The 25290-nt window shown below is 34.7% G+C and overlaps 1 protein-coding gene across 18 annotated transcripts in view; it reads right to left on the bottom strand.

Moving 5' to 3' along the window:
• phf14 (PHD finger protein 14) overlaps window positions 1-25290 on the bottom strand; it is a 160011-nt gene that overhangs the window by 103175 nt on the left and 31546 nt on the right. For 17 of the 18 annotated variants that reach the window (XR_012394576.1, XR_012394575.1, XM_073930829.1 and 14 more), the window contains 6 exons: window positions 24851-25010; window positions 22871-22982; window positions 19469-19606; window positions 10412-10558; window positions 8436-8706; window positions 5695-5801 (listed from right to left, as the gene is read on the bottom strand). Coding sequence is in view for 15 of the 18 variants with exons in the window: in XM_073930829.1 (XP_073786930.1) it covers window positions 5695-5801; window positions 8436-8706; window positions 10412-10558; window positions 19469-19606; window positions 22871-22982; window positions 24851-25010 (935 nt within the window). In the remaining 3 variants the exon portion in view is untranslated. Of the gene's footprint in view, window positions 1-5694; window positions 5802-8435; window positions 10080-10193; window positions 10559-19468; window positions 19607-22870; window positions 22983-24850; window positions 25011-25290 lie in introns of those variants that run through there. The other variant, XR_012394577.1, reaches the window with a different exon arrangement.

Below are 25290 nucleotides of genomic sequence, written 5' to 3'. Positions count from 1 at the left end.
TAGAGACCAGCACACCATGAAATATGCCATCACACTTGCTGCATCTACATCTCTCCTCCTCCACACACACGCACGCGCATGCACACACATACACACACACAGAGCGCAGTGGCATTTCGGCGTGTAGGGGCCACTCTGAGCTCCAGACAGTAGATAAGCGTCAGGCAGGCGTTTGATAAAGACGATGATGAGAGGAAACAGTGGAGAGGTGAAGTTATTATGGGTATGTGAAACGCAAGTACAGAGAGCCTGTCCTTATCTGCGCTGTCTGTGAAGATGAGGCTCCACCTGGAGAGCTTGAGCTAACATTTAAAACCAGCTCCAGACTGATGCTGACAGCACAGCGGGCATCAGCACATAATAATGCTGCTAGTTGTCCATTTATTATTTAGATATTTATTTATTATGTTATTTATAAACACAAAAGTATTAGGGCAGTTAAAGGGCACCAATAATTTACCACAAAAAGAAGACTGTAATCACCTAAATGTATTTATTTTTTCTGTTGAACGAGGGTTATTTTAGTAAACTAAAACCATTTAAGTAAACAAAAAAAATTAATTTGAACTTAAAATATTACACTGAAAAAAAAATTATATTTCAATATTTTATTAAACACAACATTTTAATATTTTATCAATTAATTATTAATACTGATTATTTTTTATTTGAAATAAACAAAAATGAATAAAAATATTTGATTAAAAATGAATAAAATGAGGACTAAATATCATTGAAAAAAATGAAATAGCTCAATATTTTATTAAACACAACAATCTAATATTCTATAAATTAATTATTTTTTTCTTTAAAAATATGATTATTCAAAATAAACAAAAAAAAATTAATATATAAATAAAATAAGTAGGACTAAATTAATTAACACTACAAATAACAAAAAAAATACAATATGTTACAAGTGGAAAAATTAATTCAAACTGCAACTAAAATGTACAATGGCGAATCACTACTAGAGCATATTTTTATTAATAGGTATTAAACAACATTCTAATACTGTATCAATTATTCATTATTTATTTAAAAAAAAAAAAATATATATATATATATATATATATATATATATATATATATATATATATATATATATATATATATATATATATATATATATAATAATAAGGACTAAAATACATTGAAAAAAATAAAATAGTTCAGTATTTTATTAAACACAACATTCTAATATTTTATAAATTAATTACTAATATTGATTAAAAATATGTTTTTTTTAATTAAACAAAAAATGAATCAATTTATTAATAAAAGAGGACTAAATGAATTTACACGGATAAAAAAAAACAAACAAAAAAATTATGTAATATGCAACAAAATTAAAAAACTCATTCAAATTGTAACTAAACATCACAATGGCCAATGCACTACTAGATCATATTTCGATGAATAGTTCAATTGAATTTCATATTTGCAATTCTAAAATGATTTGAAAATCCAAAATCAAACAAAAAAAGTGCTCAGGGGTAGCTTAATTATATATAAGCAGCAAAACAAAGTCCAAGGCACTTGCAAAATGTGGGGTGACCCTGATGAAGGTAAGTGCTTGCCGAAACACGTACTGTAGGTGCAGTTTTAATAGCCATGTCAATAAAGACTTTTTATTATTATTTCCACATTTTGAGTGCCTTTGACTTTCTTTTGCTGTGTAAAATGATATTGTTTGACAATACATTCTTGTCTTTTTCCCTTTACAATTAAATTATAAATATTTTGCTATTATACTTTTTTTTTTGTTCCATGAACAAATTATGTGCATTACAATATATTTTTTTCCCCTAATATTCTGCTAAACTATTTAGCTATGTAATATTTCTCTATTTCATATGCCGCAGTCACACTAGTGTTTGCACATGCAAAATTCTGTTGTATTGCACTGTGAAAAGGGGCGGAATTAAACAAGATGACTAACCATTTAAAAAAGCGAGAGATTGCTCCATACTTTTAATTTCTATAATTTCTATACACTGAGTTCATGTTGTGGCGCGATGGCACTGTCGCCTGACAGCAAGAAGGTCGCTGGTTTGAGCCTCGGCTGGGTCAGTTGGCATTTCTGTGTGGAGTTTGCATGTTCTACCCGTGTTCACGTGGGTTTCTTCTGTGTGCTCCAGTTTCCCCCACAGTCCAATGACACGTGCTATAGGTGAATTGGGTAGGCTAAAATTATTCGTAGGGTATGTTTGTGGATGGGAGTGTATGGTTTTCCCAGTTATGGGCTGCGGCTGGAAGGGCATCCGCTGCATAAAACATATGCTGAATAAGTTGGCGGTACACTCCACTGTGGTGACGGCAGATTAATAAAGGGACTAAGCCGAAAAAAAATGAATGAATGAATGAATGATGTCATGTTGAGATCTTCAATTGGTCTCACGCAGTCACTTTTAACAATTCTGCAGGTTAGAGTTCACCAAACTTGCTTAAACTTTGCAACGAAGCGAAACTTGACGCACGAGCTTGCATTTCTGGTCTGCCACATCCACATGCGCATGAATGAAAGTCTATAGGCCGAAATGTCCTATAGAAATGTTTATTTTTATTAAAATTTAAACTTAAATGTTCCATTACTTTCAGTGTCTCTATATTTTATCTGTTATTTCCATCGATGTTCTTCTTGATTCCACTTTTTTTATGTCAACACTACGCGGGTTTTTAGATGTTGTTTTATTGATTTATTAAATATATTTATGCTGCTCTGTTTTATTTATTATTTATTTCATTTTGATGCTGTAAAGCTTTAAAGCTGTTGTAAATTGTGCTACATTAACATAAACTAAAGATTGTAACTTGAAACATAAAGTGTAAATGACGAAAATAAATTTGGATTTCAATTACTGTTGCATAAATACCATTACTGTAATATAAAATAATATAGTATAATGAATCCTGAAGCAGTCTCTTAGCTACAATAATAAACACATGATGGCAACACATTACCATTTGCTAGCTTGGTGACGTAAACATGCTGCCTTTTCAATACAGCGTTGAAAATATCAAACCAAACAAATCGTGCTAAAAGCCTAAATCTATGTAACACACTATATAATTCAGGATTATTAGACATAATTTTCCAGATGATCATTTCCAGACGACTGCCTTCAGCACAACTTTTGTCCGCAGATGTTGATTTCCTTGAAATGTCTCTCAGAGGCCGACATCGTGCTAATGCATGTTGAGTGCCGTAATTAACAACACACACTCCATTAATAGCGCTTAATACATGTGGCGCAGAAAGACTGGACGCCACATTAACTCCTCAAAGTTGCTCTCTTTGCTTTCATTCTATTCTTCAGTGGGCAAGATGAGAAAAGCCCATCAAGATAATTCTGCTTGGAGAGATCATGTTTAGGGGGATTGAGCGAAAAATAAAAAGCTGCAAATAACATTATTATTATTATTATCATTATTATTATTATTATTATTATCATCATCATCATCATTCTAAATTACATTTGATGTTTTGTTTGTATTCTGAGTGTCAGTTTTTGTTATTGCACATTATAAAAATATTTTCACTGTAATATTTCATTTGTACTGTTTAATAGTTTTCATTTTATTTGTATTAATCAAAGGGGTTTCTATTAAACACAAACTATAAAAATAGATTTTGCTAATTGAAATGTAAATAGTATTATAATCATATAAAACCATGGAATATACAATCACCGGCCACTTAATTAGATACACCTTACTAGTACCGGGTTGGACCCCCTTTTGCCTTCAGATCAGTCTTAATCCTTCGTGGCATAGATTCAACAAGGTACTGGAAATATTCCTCAGAGATTTTGTTTCATATTGACACGATAGGATCATGATAGCATTGTCGGCTGCACATCCATGATGTGAATCTCCAGTTCCACCACATCCCAAAGATGCTCTATAGGATGGAGCTCTGGAGACTGTGAAGGCCATTTCAGTACAGTGTTATGTTCAAGAAAGCAGACTGAGATAATTCGGGCAATACAACCAGCAGCGTTATCCTGCTGGAAGTCCTAATGGGATGGACATGGTCAGCAACAATACTCAGGTAGGCTGTGGCATTGACATGATGCTCAACTGGTACTAATAGGCTGCAGCAGATCATCTTGACCATGCCTATCTACATGCCTAAATGCATTGAGTTGCTCGTATGCGATTGGCTGCAAAGAAATTTGAGTTAAAAAGCAGTTAGACAGGTGTACCTAATAAAGTGGCCGATAAGTGTATAAATTGTAGAGAAAAAAAAAAGACAATTAAAAGATAATAAAAATAATTTTAACTTCTTTAAAAAATGATAAAAGCCTTTTCTAAAAATCTTTGAAAATTCTACAATTTACAAAAATCTTAATTACAGAAAAGTAATTAAAGATAAATAAAACAATTGTAAGACAATTAAAAAACATTTGCGCAAAAAAATAAAATAAAAAAATAAATAAAATTCTACTAAATATTCAAAACATTTATTAATTCCTTGGTCATCTCAACGCAAACCAAATAAGTTAACGTATTATTGTTATTATTTATTATTTACCATTTTAAGTTGATTGAACATAAAATTAAGATGTCCCCTCCAAAAAAAAAAACTCATTAAATCTGAAAAAATGAGCTAAAAATTGCTTTAGCTCATTATAAATAAGTGTTTACATAAGTATTAAATTATAGATATTTTAAAATATATTTTTAATAAGTAAAAACCTTGACAATATTTGAGCATATATGTGTTATGTATAGCTGCACAATAACAAAAATCTGACAATGCAATATTTTGATTTGCTGTGATTCATATTGTGATATGAATACATTTTCATCAGATGTATTTGCATAGCTCTATTTGGGAATATTTTATTTAGAAATATCGACTGGGGTGATCAAGGCCTTTTCTATGAAGTGCATCTGCAAAAATTATAATAAAATACAACCATATAGAGCAAAAATAAAAGTGAAACACTATGGTTTTCTGGTTAGTCTATTAGTATTCAAGTACAGATATTGAACAATTAAACGTAAAATAACAGTTCAATATTGTATAACTAATTATATATATATATATATATATATATATATATATATATATATATATTTTTTTTTTTTTTTTTTTTTTTTTTACCTTTAATTTTTAATAAACAATCTAATCCTACATAGTGACTATTACATTTAAACTCACTGTGATATCAATGCTCAGATGATATATTGTTTAGCTCTGGTTTAATGTTTAAATTAAGCAAATAGTGAAATAAATTGAATACATAACATTTAGACTGAAATTTTGATTATTTGCAATATAATTTACAAAGAGTAGTTCACACATCAAGAAACTATATTTACAACTTATTTTATCTGACTTCCCTTAGTAGTTATTCATTATTCACTAACATTATCTCATGTTTCGTTATTGACAATACTCTTGTGTTATATAGGACTCCTGTTTTTTTCTCTCTCCGCAGTTGGTCAAGCACAAAGTAGCTTAAAAAGCAGATTTGAAATGAAAAGACTGATTCATAATTGGTGTTATTTAGTGGCATTTTCCACATGCTCTTGGTATAACACTCCAGCGGCGTGTCATTATTTCCTAGTGTGCTTGTGCCCCTTCTTAAGCACCAATGGCCATGAACAAATGCACAACGGATAAACGCTAATGCACAAAACAGATGCTAGCAAGAGCCTGGAGTGTCAACAGTATAGACGGACCTTATCATACTCCATGTGCAGTTTCTCCTGCTCACTTTCCAGCTTGTCTTTGAGGTTCTTCTGCTCCACGATGTTGTCCTGGATTTGAATCATCCTCATGTTCCGCTCTGAATACCAAAAGACACAAACAAATCGATACAGAGATTGCCATCAGAGTACAAGAAAAAGTATATCAAAGGAAGATTGAGGGAGAAAGTACGAGCGGATAATAAAAAAAATAAAAAAAGAGGTAGAACAAGAGAGAGAGAAAGAGCGCTGATAGAGGATAGGCCTCCTGCTGGAACCTAATGGAGTGTGTGCCCAAGGTTACTCCACACATCTGCTCTTAACATCACTCATTTGGAGGGCAAGTGCCGAGCTGCAAGGCTACAGAGCGGGATGCATGTCTGAAACCGACTGCTGTTTAACTGGGTTAGGGACGACATAAGCCTGTTTACACCAAAAACAATATGAACAATATAGCGTTTCAGCATCGATATTGCAATGTGCAAATCTGCAATAGTTCTTTATAATGAATGAACAAGCACTAATGCATTTGTGGCATCATATAGCTTAAGGCCTGATTAGGAAACAGTAACTGTAAAGTTTGAATAATTATAATAATTAATTAATAATAATAATAATATATATATATATATATATATATATATATATATTTTTTTATATATTTTTTTTTTTTACGAGTAAAGGCTCGTACACACCGAGACACTTTTTGTTTGCGTCTATCGTCAGCGTTTTACGGGACGTTTTTCCGCATTCAAGCCTAATCGATTTTCACTGGTGTCGAGCAGAAGAATATGCAAAATCACTCCTTGATGTTAGATGGTGTTTAATGAAAAATAAAAAGACTCCGGTACACAGGGTGGTGCTACACAACTTTAAACTTGTAACACAGAAGAAGAAGAGAGAAAGTTGACACGCTTGTTGTTACTGCAATTCGAACAAGCATGGATGGCATGCTCCTAGTTCACATCGCCCCTGGGCATCTTCTTCAGTGTGCGCTCACATAGACACTTTTGCGCTTGAGCGCTTCAAAGTTTTGTTTACTGTAACTTCAGCAGCTCCGTGCATGTGAACAAAAGTGCCAATCTGATTGGTGGAGAAGGTTTTGACGCGGCACATTAAAACGAGTCATTTCTTTTAAAACGACGCTTTTACTCCTGGCTCCTGACTCCTTTTTACTCCTGCCTTTATTTAGTCACAAGGCATTAAATGTCGGCGAAAAAAAAAAAAGACATTTCGGTGTGAATGGGCCTTAAGGGAGTTCACACCCCAACAATAACAACGAGTGTTTTACAACTGACTACAACTACAAGAGCCATGTAGAATCCATCCAACTTTAAAGAATGTGTTGTTTATTTTTCTCCAAATTTATTTTTAAGAGTTCACACGTAGATATTGCTTGATGCTATTAGCAGGTTTGGCATGCTGTCCTGGGAGAGAACCCTGAACTCAGAGATAATTGAGCCCAGGGCTCCAGCTTGGTCAATAGAGCATGTAAGGGGAGTACGAGTTTAGATGGTTCTCAAGAGCTCCCCGTGGTAAATGAGTAAAGGGGGAAAAGGGGTGTATGGGGGGGGTTGCTAGGCTACTTATAGTAGAAATTAGTTTGCGAAACTTCACTTATTGAACATTTTGTGCAAAAAAATCTGTATTTTATTTTAAATAATGCAATAATATCCAGCACACATATCATTCAAATCCTGACTCCCACATGGGAAAACAATAATAAAAAATATATAATAATGTTAAAATTATATAAAATAAAAGGATAAGGATATAAAATACTATTTAAAAGTATTTTACAAAAAAAGTAATTGCATTTCTTTTGCCCAGTTTAAGAATGCCGCAAGATATGTTGAACTACGTGGCATCTACTGTAATTTTTTGGAAAAATTTTATTGGGGAAAATTACCTAATTTTATTTTTTGTATACAGTCGCAAGGCAATTTTTTCTTCATTAGATTTTAGATTTTGTTATACGACCAATTTTATTTCAAATAAATTTAATTCATTTCATTTTAAATAAAGGAAATTATTTCAGATGTCAGTTGCTTGTCTCTTTCCTTTAGAGTCACTTTGCAATAGGACTAAGTGCCACAAAGTTCATCAAAGCCTGCTACTTGAAATACACATTACTAGCCTAAACAAAATAAATCCTATTGCCTTTTTGTAAAACAGTTTAGTATTTGATGTCCTCATCTTTTGATTTTTGTTAATTTATTTAATTCAATTACAATTTAATTTTTTATTTTATTTTTTTATTATTATTTTTCATGTGGAGGTCAGGATTTAAATGATATGCGTGATAGAAATGATCTTATTACTCAATGTAAATTTCTGATGATTTTGCACTAAAAACGAAAACAACACGCATTCTTTAAAGTTGAATGTGATTCAAACATAGCTGGTATAGTTGTGAACATCCGTAGAAATAAGAACGTGAGGTCCCCTCTCTCTCTCTCAAAAGACACTTTAGGACAGGATTGCGAGGCAATGTAGTCATCCCTTGTATGTCGTCTGCTGCTTTAAACATGTGCTCTTTAAAGTCAAATGGCCCAAAGCTACAAGGTAAAAATGCATCAATGTTTGTTTATTCATTGAAATAAAAATAAATGACTCAAATGAAAGAAAGAAAGAAAGAAAGAAAGAAAGAAAGAAAGAAAGAAAGAAAGAAACACCTGATGAGTTAACTAAACTTAATAATTTTAATTATCAAGTGAGAAACCAAATCCACATACCAAGGTAGTAGTTCACAAAGTCTGCAGTGAGAGCAGGCTGCTTATGTTTGCGTCGTCCATCCACGCTTGCACTGATATCAGATGTGTCCACGGGGAAGATGTCTGTGCTGATTCCCATGAGCTCGGCTTTCCTCATCAGCTTCCGGATGGCTGAAGCACTGGAGGTGAGAGGTCGGGGAAGCTTCTCTCGGGGCACCCATGCCTGCGGCCGAGTGTTTCGAGACAGCTCTGCTTTTGCCCTGTACTGCTGGAGCCTCGTGGTTATACGAGCCTAGATGTTGAAAAATTACAGAGGCTTTGTTTGATTGATGAGCAAAACAGATGTCAATAATATCCAGAGCAGCATTTTTAGATGCCCTTGATTATGAGTTTACGCTTTAAATTTAGTTAGTGTATAATATTGCTGTTTGAGAATAAACAAGATTGTAAAGTTCAACACAAACAGAATCATTAACCCCCCTTTATTTTTTTTCTCAATTTCTGTTCAACTGAGATTTTTTTCAATACATTTCTAAACATAATAGTTTTAGCAACTAATTTCTAATAACAGATTACTTATATCTTTGCCATGATGACAGATTTTACTAGATATTTTTCAGCTTACAGTGCTTTTTTAAGGTTTAACTTGGCTTATTCTGCAAGTTAGGGTAATTAGGCAAGTCATTATGTTGGCTGTTATGCTACCTAAATTTATTCCTTTTTCTAAGCTTATAATTAACCAACCTCTCTTCCTAGGGCTTTAATGCTATGACCACTTCGGCCAGACCATTAGACTAGTCTGACTCAAGTTGCTATATCTTTTTAGAACTGACTTGAGTTTTGGTTTTCCAGAAAGTAACACGGAAATTGGACAAAACTTTCATGCATCATAATTTTGTAAGAGAAATTATTAGAAACATGTCATCTTGCACAATTGAAGAGGCTACCAAGCTGTGTAAATCTACATATTAAACTGGGGTGTAAATTGTACCCCAAGGGTGCAAGAGTGCCCCAAATTAGCTCATTGTCTAACAATGGTTAAGAAGCTTTCATTTAAAACATAAGGACTTTAAATCCCATTGACTTAACATTGGACCAAACTCCCACCTTACTGGCTCTTTACCTTCAACACCCCCAAGCCAACATCAAAGTTTATCAACAAACTTTAGCTTCTAAATGTATAACAAAGTTGTATATATTATTCTGTAGACAATAGAAAAAAATATTGCTTAAGGGGGCTAATAATATTGACCTTAAAATGTTTTTTTTTTATTTAAAACAGCTGTTATTCTAGCCAAAATAAAACTAATAAGAATATCTCCAGAAGAAAAAAAAAATTACAGGAAATACTGGAAAAATATAGAAAGAATTCCTTGCTCTGTTAAACATCATTTAGGAAAAATTTTAAAAAGAAAAAATATATACATAATTTTGACTTCAACTGTATATTCTTTTACAGAATTGCTTTTTAGGGCTTATAATAAAAGGCTAATAAAAACAACGAGCTGCTTCCTGGGTTTTTGACATCACAAACTCTAAGCTTTACATAAACATCAGCCCCAAGCATGATGTTTGTTCAACATGTATTAAAACCAAAACACACTAGGCCACAACTGTCAAACTCAGTTACTGGAAGGCAGCAGCTCTGCACAGTTTAGTTCCAACCTTAATTAAACACACCTGATCAAAATAATTGAGTCTTTCAGGCTCGTTTGAAATCTACAGGCAAGTGTGTAGAAGCAGTGTTGGAACTAAACTGTACAGGGCTTAGTTTGACACCCCTTCAATGTGCCAAGCTGACCAATCAAAGCCTACTGTGTATTTCTGAGAGGGAGGGGCTTCATAGGAAGTTAACCAGGTAGTTAACAGACTGTTAAAAAAATGCAAACAGTAAAGGTAAAATGTGTTTAAAAAAAAAACAGAAAAGCTTTTATGCTAAAAATGGTAAAATGCTAGCTGATGATAACACAACCCATATAGAGGTCAATAAATCCGACCTGAGCTTCAGGTGTGAGCTGCTTCTCTCTTTCCTGCAAGGACACTTTGCAGTAGGACTGCAGGGCCAGGTAATTCTTCCTCTTCCATTTCCTGTCAAAGCGGTCTGCATGCTGCTTGCAGTAGGCAAAGAATGGGTCTGCAATGTCCTGTGGGAGGAAAAAAGGATCAGAACTTCAGATACAGATATCTTGAACCAGAACTCGATAAAACAGGAAAGTTCAGTGATGAATGACACCGCTTGTCATTATTAATTTCCAAAACAAACGTGTGCGAGCCCTGTTTGTGTGGTGATAAGATTGTAAAATGGAGCAGACTGATTGAAATTATGATTGGATGAAATGAAAACACAGTCACTGTAAAATGGTGATAAACAAATCTGTGACCACATGATTGCATTAATGCAGCAAGTTGTAAATTGCTTGGCAAACATATAGTCCACAACACATCACACAGATTCTCAAAATTAATTCTCCCTTTTTATTCCTTTAGAATCAAGCGCATGGTAACATATTGATGTATCTTTGTACCGATGGTACATACACTCCATTCAAGTTTTTAATTTTTATAAATTATTTCATTTAGCAAGAATGTATTAGGTTGAAATGTGATAGTAAATACATTTGACACTCAAACAAATAAAGCGTTCGGATACAAAAACCTCAAAGTACGATCTGAAATTTTATTCCAAAATTAGCTTTTTTCAGGCTCCTGTGTCTAGGTTTAGTAATTTCACTATTATGACAAAGAATAGGTTATTTTCATTGCCTTTAATATGCAATAACTGAACATAAACATAAGAGGAAAAATGCTTACTGTAAAGGAAAATTCCAAATAGCACTTGAACTTTTCCAATTTTAAAGCTGTTATTGCTCCTATTGAACTTACATTCAAAAATAACTCGTAACACTTTCCTCAAAAGTACTAAGGCCCAATCCCAATTCTACCCCTTAGCCTTCCCCCTAGCCCTTGTTTTGCGCTTTCCCGTGAAGCGTTAGGGGTGTCCCAATTCTCTTTAGCTTGAAGGGCTAGGGCTAAGGGCAAAGGGTAGACACCCGTTCGAATTAGGATTTTTCAAGACCACACTTTAAACCAATGTGTAAGAAAATTTCCCAGAATACACCAGCCACACCTGCACCCAGAATTAAGGAGATCCAAAAAATAGTATTTTTTGTCATTATTACGAATCTTTACAACAAACAAGCACATGTTTTAATATATTCATAACCGCGTTCATGTTTTACCGTCATGCTTTAAAAAAAAATGCAAAAAAAAAAAATGATAAAGTTGTGATTTAAAATCCATAATAATAACTCCTGTACAGCAACTCTACAACATTCTGGCAATCGATGATACTCGAATACCCTGTCAGAAAAGTCTAGTGGCTGGGAATGACTTTTTTTTTTTACAGTGTCGGCTGTAATGTTAATGTTGTTTTGCTATGTTTACATAGATGAATATGGCCACAGTGTAAATGCACAGTATATTTCTGATCTTATGCCACATAAGATCGTAATTATAACATAACATATGCCTTTGGTGATTTCCTGAAGATAAATACTACAGGAATACCTACAGCAGTTGCGATCGTCTGATCTCATATGAAGCAAGAGATTGCCATGATATATGATGACTGTGCAGGTGCTGTAGTGCTGTCCCAATTCTTAGGGTTCAAATTTGAAGCCCTTTTCCTTAACACTCGGTTTTAAGGGCCAAGGGGAAGGGGAAGGGGTTCAAAAATAGAATTGGGTTTGGCCCTAAGTAGGGCTGGGTGATAGCCTAAAATCAAAATCTTGATTAATTAAACATTTTAACTCGATTATGATTAATGATTGATTATTTTATTTATTTTATTTCATTGCTCTCATAGTTCCCTGACAAGTTTTGTGCAGTAAATATGCTACGATATTAAAAGTGAGAGATTACTGAATTAAGTGTGCGTTACTTGGTTTTAAAATAATTGAAGGAAACACAAACTATCTACTATCTGTGATTATTTATTGAACATCAATGTTGAACAACTGAAGTTAAAACACACATTAGCTAAAACCATAAAAAAAAGTTAAAATAACCTGCACTTCTGGAAACAAAATTCATTATTTTTAGTATTTTCAAAAGTAGAAAGTAAAATATTCAATGTTAATAATTTTATTGTGATCAAAAATAAGCCGTCTCAAGGCATATATGGAGCAGCTTCCGATCATTGTCAATGGAATGCAAATGTGCAACGTGTAGTTACATTTGTTGAGATGTATGTGACCGTGCGAAGGCTGTGCCTGACCAAACTCGTGCGTTCAACGAGTATAAATCGAATGAGTATAAATCAGCCTAAACAGAGTGGAGTCATGTGACTCCACAAGCGGTAGGGAAAGTAATTAAAAAAGTTGACCTGGAAAAATTTGATTGATTATAGGTTCTCAATGTCAATTTCAATTATATTTTTCGATTAATCGCCCTCCCCTAGTACTAAACATCAATAATCTTTGTAAAGATTTCTTGAACACCAAATCAGCATATTACAATAATTTTACAATTGCTATTACTAATAAAAAGGTTATCAAATAAATGCAACCTTGATAACCATAAAAAATACAACATAATTGCATTCCTTATTAAAGGTGCAGTAGGTGATCTGCCACAATGCTAACCTGTTAGCATAAATCTCTGAAACAAAGTCCCTCCCCTGCCGTCCAAAGCCACGCCTCCTGAAACACGAGAGTGCACTTCTTAAAGATGACAACAGAACCCTCTCTCATGTGTTGAACTGAATCGACTAGTGTTTGCCTGGTAGCGTGCAGTAATTACACTCTTTACTAAGCCATACTTACATGCTATTTCCGACCGAATATTCAGTAGCATAGTAAACAATATAAAGAGAGCGTCACAGGTTGTCATTGCTCAAAAGTGAACCAATGTGAATATAAAACCAACTTCACCTCAGTAAAGCAGGCTAGGTGGAATAGTGCTATTTACTGATGTTTTGTTGTTAAACTAAATATAAATCTACATTATCGATGCTGTAAAAGGACCCTTATGGAAATTAAAATAGTCACATCAATCTAAAATCTGAAGATTTTAGTGGCTCAACAACACTTCTGTGCATATAACCCATTCGTAACAAGGTGAAGCTAAAATACTTTTAAAACAGAACATTACCTGTCTAAAAGAAATACTTCAGACATGGTGTCCTCATTCCTCCAGTGTGCAAAACTAACTCCAATATTGATTCAGGTTTTTAAAAAGTTTTGATTCAGCATGTTTTTACCGCTCCCACTCGCAAAAAAAAAAAAAAAAAACATGTTTCTGAAGACAATCACCAACTGCACCTTTAATGAACAAATGATTCCTAGTGCTTTAACCAAACACTGAACAAATGTGCTTAATTCAGATTCTTCATTTGGTACTTGGATAGAAAAAAGAATAACTAAACAACTGTTTGAGTGAATACTTTATTTTCTGCTGATAAAACAAACGTCTGCTTTACGAAAGTCTGAATATTATCATTAATATTCAGCTTATTTTTCAAGTCATATCTAACAGCATGCAAACAAACTTGCTTGTGGTGTAGAAGTTTTAATCTTTTTTATAATTCTCTCAACTCAGAGGAAGGAGATGAAAGGGTTTAAGTCTAAGTTTACAATCTCTGAATGATTTGATTTAAGCTATTTCAAGATATTTATTACCATCATCTCAAACACCACATTATTGTTAACGCAGCACAACTGCGGTGAGTTTGAAGTGCTCACACACCTGATGATTTCCAATGTACGATTTGATTACGGCAGAAATGGGAGTATCTTCAGAAATACAGTCTCACGCTTTCTGGCTGTTGTGATAATGATGCCCAGCACTCCAGATTTTATAGACCACCGGTGTCTGTGCGTTCTCAGATAGCTGTGATAAATAGCTGGTCACAAAGGGCCCGTAAAATCTCCCCTCCCTTTTTAAAGGACAAGTACATTTAGCAGAGGACGTGGGAGCTGAAGCCGAGGGGCGAGACAATGACTGATGTAAAGCTGCTGGGATTGTTCCAGGAATGGACAGAGTCTGCAGGTATGCCTTTCTCAGAAACCGCCTTCAAAAGAATGGGAGGAAAAGCTTAGAACAATGTCAGCTTATTTCAGCTGTTTTAAATCCAGACCCAATCTAAGCTAAATGTAAAATTCCCTGTCAGTCAATGAATTAAAAATGTAATGTCCAATGCATAAAACAGGCAGCTGTTGTGCTAAGAAGTTCCTCCAGAAATGTGTGATCCCTTAATCGCTAAATTTAACGCAAAACAAAAATATATAATACATAAATAAAAAAATTTGAGGAACTTGGCATTTTTTTAAATTGTGCAGATTTTCGGCAAATTTTGGACAGCCAAGTCACTGTTCAAATTCCCGCTTTACCATTTGCATTGCTTTATATTAAATAGCATCAGATTCAGACATTGGTGGAGTTGCTCTTTAGTGTATCAATGCCTTCTGCAGTGTCATTTGCATTACACTAATCCAAAACAATCTGTTTAAATAAATGAAGTATTAAAGAGACAATATTATGAATTAAAAAAGGTCACATTTTGGTTTTGGGGGTCTTCAACAACAGGCTGATATGCATGCAAGGTCAAAAACACTTTGATTGTCTTATAATATGCATTTACTTTTACCTAATCATCCCAACGACTCCTATGATTCATTCAGCGATTCATTTGTTCCCAAACCCCTTCTTAGCGCGATGACCCAGTCTGTTGCGACTGGTCGACTGCATTTAGCAGACAAAGTGAAACGTCCAGCACAGCTCATCAACAATTTTGTAGTTAGAGTGCAGAGTGTATGTGTGAGCCCAATGCAGGAGTGCATTAAAGCAATCCAGTTAAACACCAGCATATTGTTATTTTTTTAACCATTCAGTATTAATCCACACAGTGGCAAAACCTGAACAATTTTGAAACTTGACCACTGCACATGTGTAGGAACAGCTGACGGTTGCCATTGCAATGGCAAACGGCAGAGGATTGCGAGCTCACAAATTCGCTTAAATCCGTGGCGACATAATTCAACTGGGATCTGCTACAGGGTTTGTTGTCTTCTTTTCTTTTGCTACAGTGTTTGTGGGCAAGGGGTTTCAATTTTCCCGGGTCTGCTTGCACAACAAATCGGTGGTGCTTGAGTTTAGTATCGACGTCATGCTGACATGGATAAAGTCTCGGTACCCTGACGATTCATTTAAACCACTCTAAGTCGACTAGATATTTCACTTCACTTAGAGCTGTGTTACACACTGCATGGAAGGTCAAAACCCCATCATAGGGGCTCTTTAATATTTAAGTTAAAAATGTAATGCAAGTTACTTTTTTATTTTAATTAATTAGTAGAAAAAAATGAATTGCTGAATTAAAATATATGTAGTCATGTTGAATCATGCACTCAATCAAAGAAAAGGTAAAGGGGATTGTCTTAACGAACAGTACATTTACGTAACTAATAAAACAAAACACTAAAAGGTAGAAAAGTAGCAAACACAATACTTTAAACCTTCATTAATCTGGATATACAGCATGTATAGCTCTGTGGTCAGGAAGTACTCAGAAGATAACATTATCCTCAATTATAATTTTTTAAAGTCAAATGAAGGTGTATGTTATAAAGTATGTTATTAATTGCAGAGGTCCTCTATTTAAAAAAAAACCTGTAAGTTCTAAAAGAGATCAAGTCTCAGCAAAGGTTTGAAAAAGTAACGCATAATTAACTTATTACTAACCATAAAACGTAACTAAGTAACGCAACTGCTTAATTTTTTGTGGAGTAACTCAATACTGTACTGCATTATTTTCAAAAGTACCTTTCCCCAACACTGCCTGTAATTGTCCATCTGTCCAAATTAAGTGAATTCTGCAACATGCGTATGTGCACCTTTCAGCACTTTTTTTTCAGCTTAGAGCTCGTTCTTGCACAGGCTAATTTGAATACAGAATTAATGCTGAACTTTTAAGAATTGATTCAGAATCGTTACGTGGAAGAATTAATTTTTTTCTTCCACCACTACTATCTGCACAGGCAAAACATTTCAAATGTAGAACAAAAACACATGTTATTGAAAAATATTTTTTTATAAACAGAAAGATTTTTTTTAAACAAACAAAACTCCCAAATTAAAAAAAAAAACTATATATATATATATATATATATATATATATATATATATATATATATATATATATATATAATTCCCTGACTTCTGGAATATACATTTTAAAATTCCATGACATTCCAGAAATTCCCTGACCCATGGGAACCCTGCAAATCTCTGCAGTTGAAGTGTTAGCAGTAAGTTTCTCCTCTGAGTTCACATCTCCTCGGCACACGCGTGGCATTTCACCCCCTCCCTCGAGGGCAGATTGAAGCACAGCCATTTTCGGTCATCCACGGATTCGTTTAGGCTTAAGGTGTCTCGGTGGATGCTATCAGCCCACTCACCTGTTGATATGAGGCCCTTTGCACAGCTGACTGGATTAAGTGGATTGCAGTGAGTAGGCACTTTTGGCTAGTGTTTATCTGCGCTGAACGCGACCATCATACGCTTCTGCAATATGGACTGCATATTTGAGCCACGACGCTGATGGTCTGTGACCACAGTCTAGGCTAGAAATTTGCTCGATTGGCTGACCTCATGCGTTGAGCCCTCTCTTTAGCCGCATGCATATCTGTTTGATAAACCTCTACATTTGGAGTTCAAATGCAGAAGTGACAAACGTGTCCAAAGAGAATTAGAAACTTCTTAAAGGGTAAGTCCACCTAAATGAAAATTCTGTATGATCATGTTTCACATGTTATAGCACATAATTCGAATAATTGCATCACTGCGCTATCCACATTTCCTCCAGAGTTTCATGTAATTTCAGGATTAGTTTTTAGGTTAATTTGTCGACTTTAACTGCAGTTCAGCACTTTCACGTTCATTCAGGAACTTTTCATGCATGTGCCCCGTGACAAACGAGATATTGATGCGAGTATGAACTGCTGGAAGAGTGTTATTTTAATAGAATTTGATACCGCATGCCGTATGGGCAAAAAAACTCTCGAGATGCAGGTGTCTGCAGTCTATCGCTGACTCGATAGGTGCAGAAATTATTGTCAAACAGCTGTGTGTGTATAAAATACCCTGTCACAAATTGCGGTGACAATCCTACACGATGGTAATAGTTTGATTGCGGTATTTACATGTCTGTACTGCACTTCAAAAATGTGACTAAAATCGGAATACTCCACACGTCTTAATTTGATTTCTGTTTAGTTTGATTATGAATGGCTGTTTACATGGCAGACTCTTAATCGTAGTATTGTCTTAATCGCATTAAATTTGGATTATTGGTGTCCATGTAAACATTTCTGTGGAATAGAAAAAATGTGTGTGTGTTTTAACATTTACAGTAAATAGGGACTGGAGCTACTAAATAAATAAATACTAAATAAATAAATAAGTACTAAATAAATAAATATTCTGCATTTTGGACGCAATAAAATCAATTTGTGTGACAAATTTTGTAAATAAAAATTAAAACAAAAAAATCCATAAAAAGGAACAAAATGTAAAAGCAATTGCCTCCAAATTTTTGTCTTTATCTAACACATATTTTATTTCATAGCTCTTTTTCCAATTTAACAACTGGGAACGCAAATTTGTGTTCCGCAACAGTCCAACTTCAACAAATGAGAGAAATCAAACCTTTGATTTGAGGATATTGTTTATTTGTAAATAAAAAGTAGAAATAAAAGAATGACTGAAAAGTGAGTAGAAATAAGGGAAATTAGTTTGATTCCTTGGTGTGGATTAATTAGAGATTGTGGGGAATTTAAAGTAAAAGTTAATTTAAAACTAGCCATATTGATTTTGTTAGTTCACATTGCTAGTTTTGTGGGGAACAATTAATCTGTGCATGTCATAAAGGAAAAATGTTTGCCCTTGTAATCTTTAATTGAAATCTGAAATTGCACTTCCTGTTTGTTTTAGAAATTCTCAATTACGTCTGTCTGAGGTATTGGGCGTGGCTAACATACTTAACCACGCCCCTCCAACTGTCAGTTTTGACAACAAACAAAAAAAGTGAGCAGGAGGTGTCTGTGATGCTGTGTTCACACCAGACAAAGCATGTGCAAATAAATTGTGATATTCGCATGTCAATCGTGACATTTGCGTCTCAATTTCACTTAATTCGTGCATTAAATTCACTTCACAATAGTCGCGGATTTGCATCATGGACAGGGCTTCTGTCTGCCTAATGACTCCAGCTTCATTGCTAAATGGCTAACATGGATTTTATTGAGAGAGCAGCTATGTGCATATGTGCTTTAGGAAAGCTAAAAAACAGCACAGATTAGTTCGGCGCCAGGTCTGAGCACACTAGATTCTTTCAGAGATGCATCCAGCTCTGTGAGTTTATCAACTCCTCCAGAAAGTATACACGGAAGCTTTCATCTGTGCTTCAGTCTGAGCCAAGCCTAGTTTGATGAGCTGTTGAGGGGTGTTGGCAGGAGAATTTCCCCACCGGACATCAACAACAGGCACTACGTCATATTCACGCTCCAACAAGAGCAAGCTCCTGATTGGTTAACATTATGCAAATGTCCGTTAAAGTTCATACATTCCAACTAGAGTGATTCGCACAAAACATGCCTTAAGCGCATCAACTCACGCTGCTTCAACCTCGCCACCTCATTCATGCGAATCACTCCACAGGATGTCTGTTCTCGTCTTGGCATTGACTTAACATGTACATCAGTAGCGCTTGAAACTTCATCCGCATCTGGTGTGAGTGCTGCATTAAGCTTTAATAACTCTCCCGAAACCATTTTCCCAATCTTTATAAATAAAATGCCTACTTTACTACTTCCAATCAGCTCACAGCAAAAAAAAAAAAAAATAAGCCACGCCCACCGATTCTCATTTACCATGCCATTTCTCTCAGACTGCTTCACAATACAAAAAAACAGTCACAGCTTCAGGTTCATTCAGACTTTAAAGAACAATCTGCATTTTAAAACATATCACACATGATGAGCACATATGACACCAACCTCTTCTGCCGCAGCTTCAGACAGCAGGCCTTCTCTCTGAGCACAGGTGACATGGAAGAAAGAGCGACACATCCCGGCATCACAGCTGATACAAACGCCTGTTCGAGCGAAACGCGTGTCCTCGCACAAACTGCACTCCTGCAAACCATTAACACAAACCGTCTAGTGTGAGACAAGAAAACCATGAAGTGCTTCCAAAAAATCTGACAGGCCTAACTTTCCAGCATTTGCTGACTTCAGGTGTTTGCTCCTGTCATGCTAATGACTTGGGATTATTTCTATTTTTGCAAAGTCATGAAAGGTAAACCGAAAGCTGATTGTGCAATGGAGCTTGGATGTGGAAGAGAAATCTTGAAACACCATTATAACAATCCCCCGTTCATTTGCTGTATAGTTCTATATTTAAGATAAGGTGGACAACGAGTCTCTAAAAGCCCATTTGACTTTCTCCAATTACTGGAGTTGAAAATTAAAATAATAATAGCCTTTCTCTAGGAGTAATTTCTTTTCACATGTACAGCACAAACCATTAAAGAAAGCCTTTCAAGTGCTTCTAAAGTAATTTGCTTCCCAGTAAAAGGAACCTCTTCTGACTTACTGACACATAAAATAATGTCAGATAGAGTAAATGTCAAAATGTCTACAGTCGACAGAAAATCTTGGGAGGGAAGTGAAAGACGGCCTTTGCTTGCTGAAAAAAGTCAGCATTTCACATCTTTTTATCTGAAAGCGAATTTCTTTTGTTTTCTAAATTAAGTGTCAAGAGCAAAATGTCTTTTGGTGAATCAGTAATAGTCGATTTACTGCACTTTTCAAGCACTTTTTTTGGTTGAAGAACATCTAGAATACTTCAGTGATTTTACTAATTCATGATTTTACTAAATCATTGAATATTTTTTTGAAATATGTGCTGATATGACATTAATAAAACAGATCACTTCTGTTTAATGTAAATTCATTCACACATTTATACAATCTGCAGTTGAAACATTTTCAGAAAGTATTACATTTATTTAACAATTAAAATGATAGAGAGTAAGTTTAGATAAATGTTGTTCTTTTGAACTGTCTGTTCATTCAATGGGCTATTTGCACACAGACCTTTATTTTCAGCCAGCCAGCCTCAGCTCTTCTGGTGAACTGTCTTTCTATTTTAAAATTGTCATGTTTAAGGTCTGATTTCTTTAAAAATCAGAGATCTTCACTGCCTGATATACAGTCAGAAATATTAGCCCCCCTGAATTATTAGCCCCGTTTATTTTTTTTCCCCGATTTCTGTTTAATGGAGAGAATGGAGAGTATTTTCAACACATTTCAACACATAATAGTTTTAATGATTCATGTCTAATAACTGATTTATTTTATCTTTGCCATGATGACAGTAAATAATGTTTGACTAGATATTTTTCAAGACACTTTCTATACAGCTTAATGTGACATTTAAAGGCTTAACTAGGTTAATTAGGTCAACCAGGCAGGTTAGGGTACGTAGACAAGTAATTGTATAATGATGGTTTGTTCTTTGGACTATCAAAAAAAAACAGCTAAAAGGGGCTAATAATTTTAACCTCAAAATGTTTTTTTTATTATTATTTATTAAAACCTGCTTTTAATCTAGCTGAAATAAAACAAATAAGAAAAAAAATATTATCATACAGTGAAAAACTCTTTGCTCTGTTAAACATCAATTGGGAAATATTTTAAAACAATAAAAAAAATTCAAAGGGGGGCTAAAAATTCTGACTTCAACTGTGTATATATATATATATATATATATATATATATATATATATATATATATTAGTGGTGGGCCGTTATCAGCGTTAACGTGCTGCGTTAATGTGAGACTCATCACGCGCTAAAAAAATGTCGCTGTTAATCTATTTTTAAAGTTGGTTTTGGAGCTGAGTCTATTCCAAGCAAGCTATGATGACTTTCACTTTGATATTTTAGTGCGGATGTATACCTGACCGGTGAGCCGTCTGACAAAAAAAGTGCCATTTTGAATTTAAATCAGCAGGATGCCTGACTTTAACTGCAGTTCGACAGTTTCACTTTAACTCATGTACATTTCCTTTATGCCGCTGTGACAAACTGGGGTTTTAGACGCAAATAAGGAGTGAAGATTTTTGAGAGTGTTATGAAATTTAAAAATGCAAGCCAAATGGAAAAAAAAAACTTCTGCATTTATGTGTCTGTGTGTGTGTGTGTGTGTGGTCCTTTACCGACAGCAGTGTGTGTGGATCTTGTCAGAAAATATGGAGAAAAGTCCTACAAGACGGTAATAGTTTGATTGCGGTGTTTACTTCAATAATGCCACTAATATCTGCATACTCCACGTATTAATTACATTTCTGTTTAGTTCAGTTATGACTTTAGTCAGATTAAGGTGATCAAAAAAAATCGTTGTTTTGAGCTTATGTAGGCCAACAAAACAGTTCAAAATTCATGTTTAACTGAATAAACAGTTAGTAAACACAAGTACATCTTATTAAACATCATTTATTTTCATCACCAATTATCAGTGATGTTTCTAACAGTTTCTCAAGCAGATTCAGATGCATTTGGAAACAGGAGATGAGCCCCTGGTCTAATGCGACACCTAGCTTGAGAAACCCGTTCTCAAAGACTTATTATTTGGGTAGCACACATATTCTGAATGCCTTCGGCAGAATTCAAATGAGCCATTTTAATCAAGATTAATTCCAAAATTAATCTATGCCCAACTATAATAATCAGATTTATATAATCACTATAAACATGTAATCATTTATATATAATCATTTTATATAACGACTTATTCTGTTACATACATTTTAATAAGTGTATGTCAAAATTCTTACAAAAATATATCTGTTATGGTAAATGATTGGTAAGTTTTTTAACGTCTTTATTCTGTAACACTTGATTTTGATGGTCCATTTGAGTATTAGTAGACTGTCTGCTTAATATCTGCTGATACTGCTCCTTCAACAGACATTTAACCGACTCTAAGAAAATTTGCAAGTACATGTCAACTTAAGGAACCTTAACCCTGACTCTAACCCCAACCTAACTGTCTACTTATAATCTAATGAGAATTATTTGGCATATAAATGCAATGTAACCTAAATTCAACAAACAGACCATAAAAATAAAGCGTGACCCTTTATTCCCACATGTTAAATTATAAAAAAGTGTAAAGTAGACACTATGTTATGCTTTCACATATACTTGCATTTAATTTGATGCAGATTTCAAAATAGAACATCTATTCCACAACATTTGCAGCTTCAAATGGTGTTTGCCATATTGCAAAATGTTGTTAATATAAAAGTTCAATAAAGCAGTGTTATCAACTGCTTTATAATGCAATGCTTTTTTTATTATCGAGTGGGTCATATAAACAACTGTGCTACTTGCCTTTGCTCCATACTTTGAGTAGTTCATCTCTGTAAGTGTTACCGGCCTCAGTTTGTCAATATCTCCAAATGCGACCCCTGGAACATACAGGGCACACACCACATGCACCCACCTTCAAAAGAACACAGAATAAAGTTCAGTATTATCTCTCTTACTCAATTATCATAGTATAGAGACAATTCCTTATTCATCAGCTGAAAAACTAACAGTGTTGCTATAATTCAGAAGTACACTATTAACCTGTTTATTAATCCCCTAAATTATGTATTTTTAGTTAATTCAGCACAAACTAGGCTACAATTATATACAACAAAGATGGATGCATATGTTTACATAAAAATCAAGATTATGCATGTTAGTATGATTTAGAGAAATAAAAGTCACAGAAACAAAGCCAAAAAACACTTCTGAATAGGATCTTGTTGACTAGATTATTTACTACAAAACCATGTAGAAATCCTTATTTTCACTCTTTCTGAAGAAAGAATACAATCTTCTAAATTCTGTACACCAGTTTTTTTTCCACAAGGGGAATATGGAAGGGGAGCAGTACTAAGCTAAGCACATTTAGTAGATTCATGCCTCAGGAGACAAAAGAACCTCCCCAACCAATGCTAATGTTGGGTACGGGGTGGAGAGGTGGGTTGGTGCTGTGAGAACCAGCCTGAAGAAAGAAAGGCAAGAAGATATGAAGATGAATGAGTTTTATTGTAAATACAGATAACTATACTGTAAATGTTAACAGTAGTTTAACGAGAAAACGAGAGTAAGAGCCACTTATAGCATCATGGCGATGTAAAACATGAGTCTAAAATACTGGTACATCTCACTGATGCATACATATTCATTCATTTTCTTTTCGGCTTATTCCCTTTATTAATCTGGGGTCACCACAGCAGAATGAACCACTAACTTATCCAGCAAGTTTTATGCAGCGGATGCTCTTCTAGCCACAACCCATCACTGGGAGACATCCACACATTTCCATTCACAAACATACACTGCGGACAATTTAGCCCATGTCTTTGGACTTGTGGGGGAAACGGGAGCACCCTGAGGAAACCCACGCGAACAAAGGGAGTACATGCAAACTCCACTCAGAAATGCCAACTGACCCAGCTGTGGCTTGAACCAGCGACCTTCTTGCTATGAGGTGCACGTGCTACTCGCTGTGCCACCTTAATGCTATCATATTAATGCTGATATTTTTTATTAATACAGTTTGAGAGGAAAAAGTTATCGATAGTAAATTATTAGTTTTCATTTTATCGTTATATTTTACTAATTTAATATATTTATATAAAAAAAAAAACAGAGCAGAGGTCTTCAACCCTGCTCATGGATGTCTGTAATCCAGAAGAGCTTAACCATAATCAAACACACTGAACAGCGCAGCATCAAGGTAATGGACTACTATTCTCTCTCTTGAATACTGACAACATCCTTAAAGCCTTTCTTCACTGAAGGAAATACACAGTTAAAGGTTCAAATGTGCTCTAACTTGACCATTCGCTGTGACAAAATTTCAAATGCAGACTTTAGGAAGGAGAAGTCCAATATAAAGATATCCATCTCTCGGTGAGCGCACGCTCCACACTTTAATTTGCTGTGTTTTTCATGCTCTAGTGAAGTAGCAAATTTGGGTGCAGGCGGGCTGAGGAGCACTATCAGTGATAACGTGGCTTGAGTCTTCACGCTTCAGACACTTCTCTCTTCCTCTCCGTCTCTCTCTATCCCTCCCTTCGAGCCAAATCCACTACGTCTTTCTCTCCTTCACTCATCCTGCATATACCTGGCCCTCTTCAAATATTTAGCATTTTTAGAATGTTAGCTCAACAAAACTTTCATTGAATACACAACAATTAAAGGAGTCGCTGGAATATGAAAGGTTTGATGTGGATGGTTGTGTCTTTAATGGGTCTAATAATGATGACTGATGATTCGAATGTAATGTCAGAGGAAGCATTGGTTGAAACACACCTCCCTGCATCAGTTTCTTTAAAGATGCCGTCCTGACTGGGACAGAGTTCGCAGCTGGGAGAAACACCGTTCTTGCAGGCGTCACAGAACCACGGTTCTGTTGAGTTCTCTGAGGCCGAGCTCATGATAGAATCACTCTCACCATCGACACCATAACATCCTGTGAGGGGCAACAAAAGCATCAAACATTAAACAAACGAAATTCCAAACTCACAAAGAGGTTTAAGATTGTTCAAGCCAGGGGTGCCCAATTTTTTTAGTATGAAGGGCCAAAAACCAAATATCACTGAGAGCCATGGGCCAAAGGTAAATAAACCAAACTATTTTACATTAAAGTTGCCAGGCGTAATTTATTTTATAATATTTCAAAATAAATATAAAATATTACTTTAAATTGTATTATTTAATGCAGTATAACTTTTAATAACTTATAGCAATAA

The sequence above is a fragment of the Danio rerio genome, chromosome 19, assembly GCF_049306965.1.
Source record: "Danio rerio strain Tuebingen ecotype United States chromosome 19, GRCz12tu, whole genome shotgun sequence".
NCBI classification, from domain to species: domain Eukaryota; kingdom Metazoa; phylum Chordata; class Actinopteri; order Cypriniformes; family Danionidae; genus Danio; species Danio rerio.
This window is presented reverse-complemented; position numbering and strand designations above follow the sequence as displayed.